Raw genomic sequence first — 15636 nt, forward strand, 5'->3', positions numbered from 1 at the left:
GTGTCAAATTTTCATGCTCAAATCTCTGAAATTCAACGAGTTACAACTCATTTACTATGGGTTTGGCATAATTCAACAAAAAAGTTTTTGAGTTTGTGAAGCCCTTAAACACTCCAAATCATGCTTGATCTTGCACAGAAATTTAACACTGATATCTGTCTAGCTGTTTGCAAAATATGGTCCAAGTAGTTATTTTAGTTTTTATACCCTCCACCATATGGAGGGTATAATTAAATTTGTCATTCTGTTTGTAACACATCGAAATATTCGTCGGAGACGATTTGACCATGTCCGTCCGTCTGTCTGTTGAAATCAAGATACAGCAAGATACAAAATTTGGTACAGAAGTTTTTATTACTTACAGGATGGTTGGTATTGAAAATGGGATATATCGGTCCACGTTTTGATATAGCCCCCATAGAACGGTACCTCCCGATTTTCGGTATTTTTAAGGTTTTAGCTTCATTATCCTACCAAAATGGCTGAAATTTGGTACGTAGTCTTCTTTAGGGGTATAAAACTTTCCCCCAGAATTTTGTCGGTATCGGTCCACACCTTCATATAGCCCCCACAGAACGGTACCTCCCGATTTTCGGTAGTTTGAAGGTTTTAGCTTCATTATGACACCGAAATGACTGAAATTTGGTACTTAGTCTACGTTGGTGATATAAAACTTTCCCCCAGAACTTTGTCGGTATCGGTCCATGCCTTCGTATAGCACCCATAGAACGGTACCTCCCGATTTTCGGTATCTTGAACGTTGTGGCCTCAATATTCCAAAGAAATGCCTGAAATTTGGTATTTAGAATTCGTTGGGGGTACTCAAAATTCCCATTAACATTTGTCGGTATAGGTCCACGCCTTCATATAGCCCCAATGGAAAGGTACCTCCCGATTTTCCGTATTTTGAAGCTTGTGGTTTCAATAGTCCACGTCTTCCTATATCCCCATAGAAACGTACTTCGGTGTTTTTTAAGTTTTAGCCACATTCTTTTACCGAAATGTAGGACATTTGGTATTTAGTCTTCTTTGAGTCTAAAAACTTTTGGTCAGAAATTTGTCGGTATAGATCGACGTTTTGAAATAGCCCCCACAGAACGGTGCCTCACATTGTTTTACCGAAATTGCTGAAATTTAGTATTAAGTCTTCTTCATACACGAAAGAAACTAATTATTCCATTTCACTTCAATACAACTTGTGGTGGAGGGCCCGGCCGAATTTAACGCTGTTCTTACTTGTTTTCTACAACTTTCTTCTTTATTTTATCTTGTGTCAAATGTTCATGATCAAATTTCTGAAACTCAACGAGTCACAACTCATTTACTACGGGTTTTGCATAATTCGACAAAAAAAGTTTTTGAGTTTGTGAAGCCCTAAAACACTCCAAACCATGATTGATCTTGCACAGAAATTTAACACTGATATCTCGCTATATATTCTTATTTTATTTTGCTCTCTGCTGGATTTGATCATACTAACTTCTGAACACTCTACATATTGTGCCACGCGTGCGAACATTAAGGGTTGTTTAAACGATTACGTGTGCACCACCAACTGTTTTTAAATTTGTAATGGGTTACATAATGACTAACGGATCCGAATTTTTGCTGGGTAAAATAAGATCTACTTCCAAAATGGACTATGCCGATCCACACAATTTTAACCGACCTAGCTGTAATTTGACATTTGAGGTTCTCTCTGTCATGTAACTTAGCACCAAAAAACGAAATAGCTGTAATTTGACATTTGAATTTTTAGTGGTCACGAAACTTCTTCACTAAAAATCGTCAACATAGGTTCATCTTTTGGTATAGCTCCCATATAACGGTACCTCCCGATTTTCGTTATTTTTATGGTCTTAGCCACCCTAACGCCACACAGTCCTCAACACGATAAAAAATCTTGACTTGGGTGGTGGATTCAGGCTGGATTAATCAGATACCTAAATTACAGATTCAATTTCTAAATTTAAATCTTAATTTTACGCCATATAGTGGCTGCGCCCATCTTAAATATTGAGGTTGTATAGTGCACTGTATTCTTCTTGTCAAGCCCTTTTATTTGATACCCGTATTGGTCGGTGGCCATCTTATATTTCAATTTTGCATAGTAAATTGTATTCTACTTGTTGAGACCTTTCATTTGATACCCATGTTGATGGGATTGATAAAACCTAAGTTATCCGCCATTTTGTAGAGGCCGCCATCTTGGACTTTAATTTTATATAGTATATTGTATTCTACTGGTTGAGCACTTTCATTTGATACCCATATTGATGGGATTGATAAAACGGCCGCCATCTTGGATTTCAATTTTTTATAGTACATTGTATTCTGCTTGTTGAGCCCTTTCATTTGATAGCCATATTGATGGGATTGATAAACCTACGTTATCCGCCATTTTGTAGCGACCATCTTGGATTTAAATTTATGGGATTGATAAAACCTACGTTATCCGCCATTTTTTAGCGGCCGCCATCTTGGATTTAATTTTTTATAGTATATTGTATTCTGCTTGTTGAGCCCTTTCATTTGATAGCCATATTGATGGGATTGATAAAACCTACGTTATCCGCCATTTTGTAGCGGCGGCCATCTTGAATTTATAATGATAATGAATAAACATAATTGTATTGTCACCAAAATCCAAAGTGTATACAAAATTTCAGATTAATCGGTTGACAGGAAGAGGGTGAAATTTGAATTACTAAATTTGACCCAAGAATAAATAATAAAACAAACGGGGTGAGCTAAATAAAACCATTTAAAAAGAAAAAAATATTCCTATGAAAGACAGTGAAATAGATAAGTCAACAGAGTTATTGGAAAACGGTAAGATAACGGTGAAAATCTTTTTAACATAGATAATATAAGAGAGAAACGGCATGTGTGCAAATGTGGTACCAAAAGTAGATATTTTCCAAGAGGAAATTCGAAAAGTTTGTTTTTCAGATGAAAATAAAATCTTTGAAAATAAAAATTGCAGAACAAAATAAATTGATGTTGTATAACTGTATATGTTATCAATTACTATTTTTGCTGCATACGAGCAAAAAACATAACTATCGATGAAAGTTTTTGGGGAATTATTTCATTTTTAAAATTGGGTACTTGTTTCATAATGAAATATGTCCCCAAATTTGGGAGTTATTTCATTTTATTTTGGGGAGTTATTTCACTTCGTTGGGGAGTTATTTCATTTAAATTTTTGGGGACTTATTTCATTATGAAATAACGCCCCAAATTTGGGGACTTATTTCATTTTCAGTTTGGGGACTTATTTCATTGGGGACTTATTTCGTAACGCCGAACGGTACCTCCCGATTTTTGATATTTTTAAGGTTTTAGCTTCATTATCCTATCCTAATGGCTGAAATTTGGTACGTAGTCTTCTTTAGGGGTATAAAACTTTCCCCCACGCCTTCATATAGCCCCCATAGAACGGAACCTCCCGATTTTCGGTATTTCGAAGGTTTTAGCTTCATTATCATACCGAAATGGTTGTAATTTGGTACTTAGTCTACGTTGGTGGTATAAAACTTTCCCCCAGAACTTTGTCGGTATCGGTCCATGCCTTCATATAGCACCCATAGAACGGTACCGCCCGATTTTCGGTATTTTGAACGTTGTGGCCTCAATATTCCACAGAAATGCCTGATATTTGGTATTTAGAATTCGCTGGGGGTACTCAAACTTCCCCTTTAAATTTGTCGGTATAGGTCCACGCCCTAATATAGCCCCCATGGAAAGGTACCTCCCGATTTTCCGTATTTTGAAGCTTGTGGTTTCAATAGACCACGTCTTCCTATATCCCCATAGAAACATACTTCGGTGTTTTTTAAGTTTTTGCCACATTCTTTTACCGAAATATAGGACATTTGGTATTTAGTCTTCTTTGAGTCTAAAAACTTTCGGTCAGAAATTTGTCGGTATAGATCGATGTTTTGAAATAGCCCCCACAGAACGGTGCCTCACATTATTTTACCGAAATTGCTGAAATTTAGTATTAAGTCTTCTTCATACACGAAAGGAAACTAATTATTCCATTTCACTTCAATACAACTTGTGGTGGAGGGCCCGGCCGAATTTAACGCCTTTCTTACTTGTTTTCTACAACTGTCTTCTTTATTTTATCTTGTGTCAAATATTCATGATCAAATTTCTGAAACTAAACGAGTCACAACTCATTTACTACGGGTTTTGCATAATTCGACAAAAAAAGTTTTTGAGTTTGTGAAGCCCTAAAACGCTCCAAACCATGATTGATCTTGCACAGAAATTTAACACTGATATCTCGCTATATATTCTTATTTTATTTTGCTCTCTGCTGGATTTGATCATACTAACTTCTGAACATTCTACATATTATGCCACGCGTGCGAACATTAAGGGTTGTTTAAACGATTACGTGTGCACCACCAACTGTTTTTAAATTTGTAATGGGTTACATAATGACTAACGGATCCGAATTTTTGCTGGGTAAAATAAGATCTACTTCCAAAATGGACTATGCCGATCCACACAATTTTAACCGACCTAGCTGTAATTTGACATTTGAGGTTCTCTGTGTCATGTAACTTAGCACCAAAAAACGAAATAGCTGTAATTTGACATTTGAATTTTTAGTGGTCACGAAACTTCTTCACTAAAAATCGTCAACATAGGTTCATGTTTTGGTATAGCTCCCATATAACGGTACCTCCCGATTTTCGTTATTTTTATGGTCTTAGCTACCTTGTTTGACGGAACTACCCTTAATTTGCTTTTGAGGTTCACTTATAAAATTTTTCCACCAAAAATTGTAAAGATAGGTAGACACTTTCATATAGCCCCATAGGCGGTACCTTTCACCCGGCTGAACACGTTTTTTAGATTATATTAGATAATTTATGCATTTGGGGTATCCTTGGTCGACAAATTTGTCCACCTAGAATTGTGAGAGGAAACTAAGTATTCCATTTTAATGAACACTATTTTATGGTGGAAGGTATAAAAAGTTCGGCACGGCAGAAATTAACCTTTTTTTACTTATTATTTTTTGTATTTTTATGGTTTGTTTATTGGTGTTTGATCTTTTTTAAAGAGTTAGAGCATATCGCTCATTTACTCAAAGAGTGACACATTTCAAAAAAGCAAGTTTCGAGAAAAACGCGTTTTAAGTTGGCGATTGAAATTTGACTTCCCAACTTAAAAACAATATTACACAAAAACTAAAATCACTACTTGGATCATATTTTGCAGACAGCTAGCTAGATATCAGTGCTAAATTTCTGTGCAAGATCAATCATGATTTGAAATGTTTTAGTGCTTCATAACCTCGAAAAAACTTGTGTGTTGAATTATTGGCAACTCGTAGTAAATGAGCTGTAACTCGTCGAGTTTTAGAGATATCAGCATGAAAATTTGACACAAGATAAAGTAGAAGTCGTAGAGAAAATAGAAATTGCTAACTCAGAAAACGCATTTTTTGAGTTATGACACTCTTTGAGTAAATGAGCGATATGAAAAACTCAAAAACACTAATATTTTGATGTAAAATATGAAAATATGAAAATATCTTAATCCGTTCAAAAGTTACAGAGTTTTGACCGGGAAAACACGATTCTGAACCACCAAGGACACCTTTGTGTCAGGAATGATCTTCATGATCCCGATATAAGAGAAAGCGGCCAGAATGTAGAAAATTCCCACTGATGCAATCGGTCACGTTATTAACAACTATAGTGACCTCATCCACATCATATTTCAGAAAAAGTAATTGGACAGTTTAAACAAAATTGCCTTAATGCCTATTAAGCAAATTTGACGTGTGCTAAACTTCTGCCCAATATTAGGATTGCATCATTAGGATTCCGTCAGAAATAAATAATCCAATATAGCTTCATAAATTCTTAAAATTGATTACGATTGTTGTAGCTTTCATTGAACGCTAAGGGAGTCTCGTCCCATAAATTTATGCGGCAATATAACTCAAACCTATAGAATTAATATATAAGAATATATAAGAATTTCTGCATAGTTAATATATGATTAAAATGATTTGCTTTAGAAATTTTATGCCATTTCAAAAAGAAAATCTTCTGAGATTTATTATTTTGCCTTTTTATGGTGTTATGACATTCTAAATGTGCTACTTAGCTTTACAAACTGGTCAACAGATATGGGTTGGCCTATATATAATATTTATTGAATATTGATTTTTAGTTGTTATGGTTTGTGTTAAAATTCACACTAGAACCGAGAGCGATAGAGATAGAAAGAGAAGAAAGCGATGTTAGATGAAGATTCTGTTTTCCAAAAACAACCACAACTAAGACAGCCACCACCAAATTCACATTTTAGCACAAACCTCATTATGGAGAGTTCTATCAAGAGTAAATCTTTTAACTTAAAACAAGTTCAGACATTTATTATAAACGAAGATAAATATTTTTCGATTCTATAAAAATGAAATTTCTGTTTACGGTTCAGGAATTTTTATTTGGTTATTGTTTTTGTATTTGCGTGTAGTTTTTAGTTAAAAACATTTTAGTATAAAAGCGTGCCTGACTGACTAAAATCGTATCATTCGTGCATTTGACTTGATTCGATTAATTTAAATATTTGCTGTGTGGTTCTTTTATCCTCTGCAGAGTGTTGCAAACATGAAACTCGTCTTGTGTGTGGTCGGTTTAATGTTGGTCGGTATTGTATCGGCCAAGGATGTCGAAGTGATTTCAAATGAAGCCATTGTGGAACATGATGGCAAATATCACTACCAGTAAGCATTTAAAAGTGTTTCTAAATAAATTTAAAATATCTAAAACGAACATAAAATAATATAAAAAGACATATAAACAAAACAGTGAACCATAAATACAAAAAAAGAATAAACTATAAATTACTCCCACAAACGATAAAGTGCTAAAAACATATCAGCAACAATCTTCTTTTCCATAAAAAGGAAATTAAACAATGAATTGATGTGATTGTGATGATCGTGCCATAAAGAGTGATGAATTCAATTAACAAAATTGAGAATGGAGGCCACCGGTCGCATAAATAAAGAATATATAGAACAGCCGTTATAAATTATAAGACGTTTAAAAAAAATTAGCAGGAAGTATATTTTTTTTTTTTGGCAATGATTAGCAAAACAATACAAATCATATTTCAAGTGAAAATATTAACTGGAACGTTGATACAATATCTAACAACCGTAAGGGTCATGCTAATTTCCCTAATATATTTGACTAGTTTCGAATAATTAAAAAAAGTGCTGAAACTATTGTTCTGAAAACAAATCTTAAGATGGGACCTATATGGTCATTTAGCCATATCGGCAGTATTCCATGTGTAATTCGAATACTACCTATATTAATATATGTTTGCAAAGATGAATGTTCTCTTTAAATGTTGTCAATTTTTACCAACAAATAGGATAATTTCAGACACCTTCTTGGGTCGTGTGTGCTAAAAATGTGCGTACATTCAATGTGGATGTAATAAAATTATGTAATCACAGTGTTTATAGTTTTCTTAATAATAATAAAAGCCAATACTTGACAGAGCTTGGTTGGTGGTTATAAAAATAGTACCTTTAAATTTTGCTATACACAACCGTAGCGCATACATTGCAACGTATAATTAAGGAGCACAACAGGGTTCAATAACACTGCTCAACAAAATTGAACAAGTTGAATGTTTCAGACGAAGTTGCAGATGTTCCTAGATGAAATAGGCGAGTTATTTTCAAATCCGGTCCCGGGTTTTCTCCATCAACTCTTGTTTTTGAGATATAGCTCAAAATCGGTTTTTACGAGTTTAACCCAGACTTTCGTTATTTTCGGATACAAACAAATATTTTTTGTGGGTTTTTCGACATTAATATATTAAGGAGATGTTGTACGCTCGATACAAATCGTTTTTGAAATAGTTATGGTGAGTATATATCAAAAAATACAGAAAATATACGACGGACCTTGTAAAAATTGCATATTTTGAGTACTTTAAGCTGTAATTACGTCATCAGGGGAAGTCATAGGATCTTCATATGGCAACGCGGATATGCTTAGGGTGTCTACTATATAGTCCAGTATTCAAATTATAGCTAGGTTATGGCCGAATCATGGGCGCTATGAACTTTATATTATATATTTGAATACTGGACTATATAGTAGACACCCTAAGCATATCCGCGTTGCCATATGAAGATCCTATGACTTCCCCCGATGACGTAATTACAGTTTAAAGTACTCAAAATATGCAATTTTTACAAGGTCCGTCGTATATTTTCTATATTTTTTGATATATACTCACCATAACTATTTCAAAAACGATTTGTATCGAGCGTACAACATCTCCTTAATATATTAATGTCGAAAAACCCACAAAAAATATTTGTTTGTATCCGAAAATAACGAAAGTCTGGGTTAAACTCGTAAAAGCCGATTTTGAGCTATATCTCAAAAACAAGAGCTGATGGAGAAAAACCGAGACCGGATTTGAAAATAACTCGTCGATTTCATCTAGACACAACCGCAACTTCGGTTGAAACAAAAGTCGTGTTGACTAGTGTAATTAATCACAATTCTAACTTTAACATTCAGGCTATACGTGAATTGTGAGAAATCTGTGTCTGCAAATCTGCTAAGGGTTATACCTTTTTTAATAGTTTTAAGTAGTCGTGTAGATCATGGAAAAATATTAAAAACAAACGTAGGTTTTCCCCCAGTCGTTAAAAAAGTTCCCGCACCGATTGAATACACGTTTTCTGTTGCAGTGGAAAGGGTATTATAATTTTGTTTTGTCCAAAAAATATTCGTCGTAAACCCCACAAGTGAGCAAGGGCTATAGTCGGGACGGGGTCGACTATGTGATACCCTACGCCACTACCCATAAACTTTTGACTGGTAAAATTCAATATATTAAAATTGGGATAGCTTAGCGGCTTTTGCAATAAATTTGATATATTAGCGTCAATTTCACACTTTGTGTTAATTTAAAGCTCAATAGGTCTTCATTAATACAGGTCAATTTTGTTGAAATGTTGTTGCATCATTATAAATGTTGCATCATTATAAATGTGATATTTTCTTCTTTCATTGACATGCTTTATCGTTGGAATACCCCTACGTACGGAGATATTCGCACAAGAATAAAAATTTTCTTGCCAGATATACTTCTTACAGAAGCTACGATATTCGCTTTGAAATAAAACGTTGACCTTAACTCCAAAAAAAGTTTTTGCCCATACTGACCCTTGAATATTATCCGACCATTCACCAAAATCGATAGGCTTCTTCCTCTGTGGGACCCCCATTAACCCCCAAAATGTCGTGACGATCCGATCAGAATTAGCAACTGTAGCGCTATTTCAAAAAAATTGAAAAGTGGGATGTATTACCGACTATTGCGATATCTCCGTCATTTGAGACCTACCCCAACTTACTTTGCATCATTGTAAAGATGGGATTTTCTACTTTCATAGTCAGGATTTGTTTTGGAAGGTCCCCAACCAAAGCTGTGATATTCGTCATTATAATTAAAATCGCAAAAATTAAAAGTTGAGTTCTAGTACCGACTATTGCGATATCTTCGTTGCTTGAACACATTCGACAACCTTCTTCAGATCGTAGTAAAGGTGATATTTTCTACTTTCGATTGCTTGAGTGGAGTATTCCCCCAATGGCTCTACTTCATTTATCACCCACTATTACAGAGAGTAATGTTTTTCAAAACGAACTGACAGTGTTGCAAAATTTTACTGATCGCTACCAATATCATGATTTCATCCCGGCGAAGGGAATTATCAATTGGCTTCTCAGTTTTTGAAATGATGCCTTTTTAGCGAAAAACCGAACTCTTTAAGTGTCTAGTATTCTCATATGAATGAGAATCACACTCACTTTTCGGCTTTTCCAAAGAAACACCAAAATCAAAATATTTTGCAACATGTCAGCACGCATCAACTAAGAATTCTTCGAATTCTGTGAGTTGAAAAGGACACCAACACAGTTGCCTGTGAGGTTGTTATTGGAATTTTGTTTTTTTGTTTTTAACAAAGCTCCATTCGCCCGTACCTCGGCTGTTTTTTGTTTGTTTTGTTTATTGTTGAAGATTCAATCTCATTTTCGATTGCTTGAGTGGAGTATTCCCCCATTGGATCAACTTCATTTATTACCCTCTATTACAGAGAGTACAGACGGATGGACAGACAGACGGACATGGTTATTTCGATTTAGAATTTTACCCTGATCAAGAATATATATACGTTATAGGGTCTCCGATGAATATTTCGATGTGTTACAAACGGAATGACAAATTTAATTAATGTTTTGCGAACACATCTACATATTTTGGTTAGGCCGGGGCGATTTGCATGGAAGGAAAAAAGTGTTATCGGGCGCCTGGAGATTCTGATTTTTGGGATTGTACTGAGCAAAAAAGTCAACTAGACCATATGTCTACGGTGAAAAACGAGCCCCCGGATTTTGACTTGAAGTTGTTTTTCAAGGATTTTTGGATATTTTGGCATATAACAACCAAACCACTGAGATTTTCGATCCAATACAAAGACAACAATTCTAGCCAAGACGTAACCAACAAAGTTGTAATCAGCTACTTGCTGTCATTTGATTGACCATTTTATTAGCTATCTAATGATAAACAAATTCGGTTTATCGGTTACTTAAAATCGGTTCCAAAATCGGTTTTAATATCAGAATATCCGGTTCAAAAATTTAGATAACCGGATCTTTCCTCCAATAAAATTTGTTATTAACGTGTTCGTTATTACAAGAGCTATTTATGGTAAGTATTTCAGAAGCACCACAGACCAATAACGAATATACATAAAAACAAAACATAGTTTTCTGAACAAAAACCGGTAAAATGTCAAAAAGGACCATGAAAACGGGGAAATATCGATTGGTCATCAATGAGAACCGTACCTAAAATCTTCTGAACAACATTTTTGTAGAATATTTGGATGCAGTAAAATCTCGCCTTGTGGTACTTTTACTACGGTTCAAAAAATAAAGGACGAAAAGGACATGAAAGGAATTGAGTTAGAGGGATGAAATATTCTACAAAAAGATTCACTATTCGATTTGACTGAAGACATGTAATCTCAAAATGAAGCTACATTAACGCTTAACAGAGATATAAAGCTATTTTCTCGCAAATTAAGGGGCCAAAATTAAACCATTAATCACGCGATATCTCGGAAACTTGACCTATGGTGAAAATTTCCTTTTGGGTTCTTAGTACATTCATCTCCAAAAGGGATTTTCCACACACTGAATTTGAGTCCCATTTTGTAGCACAGTGTCGTTTATCGATATTTTCCGAAAAATGTGCACCTTCTCGAGGCCATAACTACCTGAAGGAGCGTTCCAATGCTTTTGCGATGTACTAGAGAGTTATTTATTATTGTCTTGGCTACAATTGTTGTCTTTGTATTGCATCAAAAATCTCAGTGGTTTGGTTGTTATATTCCAAAATATCCAAACATCCTTGAAAAAACACTTCAAGTCAAAATCCGGGGGCTCGATTTTCACCGTAGACATATGGTCTAGTTGACTTTTTTGCTCAGTACAATCCCAAGAATCAGAAACTCCAGGCGGCGCCCGTGATGGTGTTCAAATCGCCCCACTCTAAATTTTGGTATAGAGGCTAAGGAAAAAAAATTTAGTTTCAAATCCGTTCGCGTTTTCAAAATGGGTCGATGCATAGCAAAAATTATAGCGGTGTTTATTCTCATTGAAAGAAAAAATATTTAAAAATGTCTTATTTATTTTTATGAGAAAATTTATCGCAAACAGCATTGTAGATGTTTAAATATTTGGTAAATTTAAATATTTAAATATTAAAAAAAAAATTTGAAATAAATCCAAATTATTCTGTCCCACAGTCCGTACAGACCTCTAAAAAATAAATTAAAAACATCTACAGAATCTAGACAATGCATAGAAAAGTATGAAACCGAAATTATAGAGATTTAAATTGCATATTATACCAACAACAACAAAAAAAAACAAGTAAGAACGGCTTTAAGTTCGGCCGGGCCGGGCCGAACTTGTTACACCCTCCACCACGAGTTGTATGGAAGTAAAATGGGACAATTAGTTTCCTTTCGTTTACGAAGAAGACTAAATACCAAATTTCAGCAATTTCGGTAAAACAAACAATCTCAGTCTTTCGGTGGGATATTGACGTCACAACATTCAGAATTACGAAAATTGGGAGGAACCGTTCGACAAATTTCAGCCATTTCGGTGGGTTGTTGTGGCCACAACCTTCAAAATGCCAAAAATAGGGAGGTACCGTTCTATGGGGGCTATATAGCCGTGGACTGACAAATGGGCTATTGTCATACCAAACATCCTAGGAGTAATAGAAACTTCTATACCATATTACAAAGCTCTATTTTAAAAATTGCGAGCTGTATCTTAATTTCAACAGACGGACGGACAGACGGGCATGGTTATATCGACTTAGAATTTTATCCTGATCAAGAATATATATACGTTATAGGGTCTCTGATGAATATTTCGATGTGTTACAAACGGAATGACAAATTTAATTATACCCTCCATATTATGGTGGAGGATATAAAAACTTATTATCGATTACACTGTGCAACATTTTCAAGGTAATTGTGTGCAAACAAATCCTACTGCGGATTTTATGAAAGTACATACCCAGTCGACAAAAACAATATTTGTGTTTTGTGTTGTTAGATCGGGTTTAGATTTCATAGCCTCGTCTAAACATGGCTAAATATTGACTTTTTACAGAAAATCAAGGTAATATCTCTAAAACTAATTCGAATCTTGTTTAAACCTCTGAAGCAAACTTTTAGATAAGAGCACGACGAAAGTATTTAGAGAAATAATCAACTCGAAAAACTGCACTTATTGCCTCAAAATGCATGATATATTGGAAAACTCCATTATTTTGTATATTTTGCCCCATATCTCTGAAACAGTTACATTATTCGTTGATTTATCTTTGGAAAAATAAGCCGCTGGAATGTTATTCATAAGTCTTCAGAACACTCCATTCTTTTAAAATGCCTCTATCAAGTTGTTTCTAGCATATTTTTCAAACACAATTTTATAAATATATCAACAATGCATTGAAATCCCAAATATTAAAATTAACAGGCAGTGTGAACATTGTTTTAAATATATTTTTTAGTATAACATGAAATAAATATTTTAGAGTTTCAGAATGTTCTGAAGAATTGCTGAGCAAATTATTTGGAAAATTTTGGCGAAAGGTTACTTCGTTTGATTCCCAATAGTTTAGTTGCTACTGACCAGATTTCCAAAAATTAGACATTCATATATTTTATCGATTTTCACCCGATAGATGCAGTTTTACCTAGTTCGCTTAAGTTCTACGACTTTAGGGCTATAATATTGCTGAAGCCTACAAAGCAAAAGTCTTATTAGTTTTTGAGATAAAGCCTCGAACAATAGCAAAAGGGATAGTTTTAGACCGATTTAGATGGTGCTGTAAAATCCAAACCCGATCTAAGAACGCAAAAGCCGGCTAGGGTTTTAGTAGTCTCTATAATTTTTGGCGTACCTTTTCGCAAATATTATAATCGCGTATAAAGGATTCCATTTATGTAAATTTTTTGAAGAAAATCTCGGTTTAGGACGCGGATTAGTCAAAATGTATTTTTGCAGACTTTCTAATTTTTAAGATATCTACATCCACTTTTAAGTGGATGCATTCAAACGCGGAAGGGCTCATTGGATCAGTAGCGTAAAAAACTAAATTCACGCGGGGTTCAAAGGAAACTGAATGACACTTGTAAATTTGATACGCAAAAAATAGGTTTTGTAAGAAAATTTAAATATAAAAGTCCTCCAAATTGGTTAATTTTGCGTTTTCAAATCCATCCAATAGTATAGAAAACGTAAAATATGACCCTAAGACTTTTAAAGTTCTCACACAGAATAGTCTGCGACTGTTTTTTTAATTCGCGAATGTTCAGTATATTTACCATCCATTACCAATGGACGCGTCCATAGCATATTTCTTCCCGTAAAGAAAACAGCATGTAAAGCTTTGAACATTTTAAAGCAAAACATCTTAAAAGCGCATGTAGGTTCTGGAACAGAGCAATCAATTATGATTAGGAAAAAAAATTCACTGCACTAGCAAACAGAAAAGTAATTTAAAATGCAAATATCAAAAAATTCTAAATAAAAAGTTCTTTAAATGCCAACATTAGCACTAACTAGATTTTTACTGATAAAATCTAGTTTAGAATAAATTACAATCTTGAATATGTATAACAATAGAACGATTTCCTAATTGGCATAAACAAATAATGTCATTAGCAATTCGTCTAATTTGTTAACTAACAAACAAAATTGAATATTAATTCAATGCAACTTTTCACCGCATTCACTCTCTTCTTCTTCTTCTTGTGTATTTGCAGCTACGAATTGGCAGATGGATCAAAGGCCACACAAGATGGCATCTTGAAACAAGTTGATGATACCCATGAAGGCGAAGCCATCCAGGGAAGATTTGCTTTCATATCCGATGATGGCGAAGAATATTCCGTTTCATATACCGCCGATGAGAATGGTTATCGTCCAGTTGGTGCTCATTTACCCACACCACCACCAATTCCAGAATCAGTATTGAAAACATTAAAATACCTTGAAGAACATCCATACAATCCAGAAAATGAACAAAAGAGACATCGTTAAATACCGGATCCAATGAAGAAACCAGCAAATGTATTTTTTTCTTAGTCAATAACAAAAATTGTGATCTAAAACGTTAAACGAAATGATAGTATTGTCGTTAGAGCGGTGAAAATCATATAACCACATAAATACATACCAATGCATATATATTCCACATACTATACTATATTTACGTACATACATATCTACTACATTAATCTATAGAAATATTCGACTTATAATAAACAAAAATTAAAAAAATAAATTCTTAAAAATTTATTCTTAATTATGCGTCATTTGGTTGGGTTGGTTTTTCGGTTAGTGGGTTGCTTGAGCGAGCGCTAGAACAAAAGAATCATTCATGTTATGCTTCGTGCACAACTAATAGAGTTATGGTAGAGAAGAAGTGACCAAAAAAGTTTATTCACCTGCCGGCAGTTTTTTCCGCCAATAAACCATATCTTTAAATCTTCGTCAATAGGTTTTTTTTGTAAATGTTTCTATGTATGTTTGTGTGTCCATTGTTTCTATGGATACTTGAATGAATTTGTTATTCGTGTCATAATTTGATATCATTCGATATATTAAGTTATTATTATTTCACTTTTTTGTTAACCGTTATGTGCTCTACAGAAAATAAAAAGTAATTAGGAGAAAACTAAAACACCAAAACCATATCATTGAGCGAAGACAACTTTGCAATACCCTATGTTATTGGGTATAAACCATTAAAAAAGTAACTTAAGATCGGTTGTAGTAAATTGTAAATTAGAGTTATCATTTTGGGGTTAATGCAAGAAAGAGGAAAAGAGCATGTTGATGGTATCGATGCAGAAACGCCCAGCCTTAAATGATTGAAATAAACATTGAAAAAAAGTAAACAACATCAATATTACCCTGGCCGACAGCACCTGGAAAGCATGTAACGATGCGATACGAC

At 34.3% G+C, this 15636-nt stretch overlaps 1 protein-coding gene across 1 annotated transcript; it reads left to right on the top strand.

Moving 5' to 3' along the window:
- The first annotated feature begins 6600 nt into the window (after positions 1-6600).
- On the top strand, positions 6601-14888 carry Cpr49Af (Cuticular protein 49Af). Its single transcript, XM_073954957.1, has 2 exons — positions 6601-6760; positions 14441-14888. Exons 1-2 carry the CDS (start codon positions 6645-6647, stop codon positions 14715-14717), a joined length of 393 nt encoding a protein of 130 aa, XP_073811058.1. The 5' UTR covers positions 6601-6644; the 3' UTR covers positions 14718-14888.
- The last annotated feature ends 748 nt before the right edge of the window (positions 14889-15636 follow it).

This window comes from Musca autumnalis, unplaced genomic scaffold (assembly GCF_047663935.1).
Source record: "Musca autumnalis isolate F117 unplaced genomic scaffold, ASM4766393v1 scaffold_5, whole genome shotgun sequence".
In the NCBI taxonomy this organism is placed as follows: Eukaryota; Metazoa; Arthropoda; class Insecta; order Diptera; family Muscidae; genus Musca; species Musca autumnalis.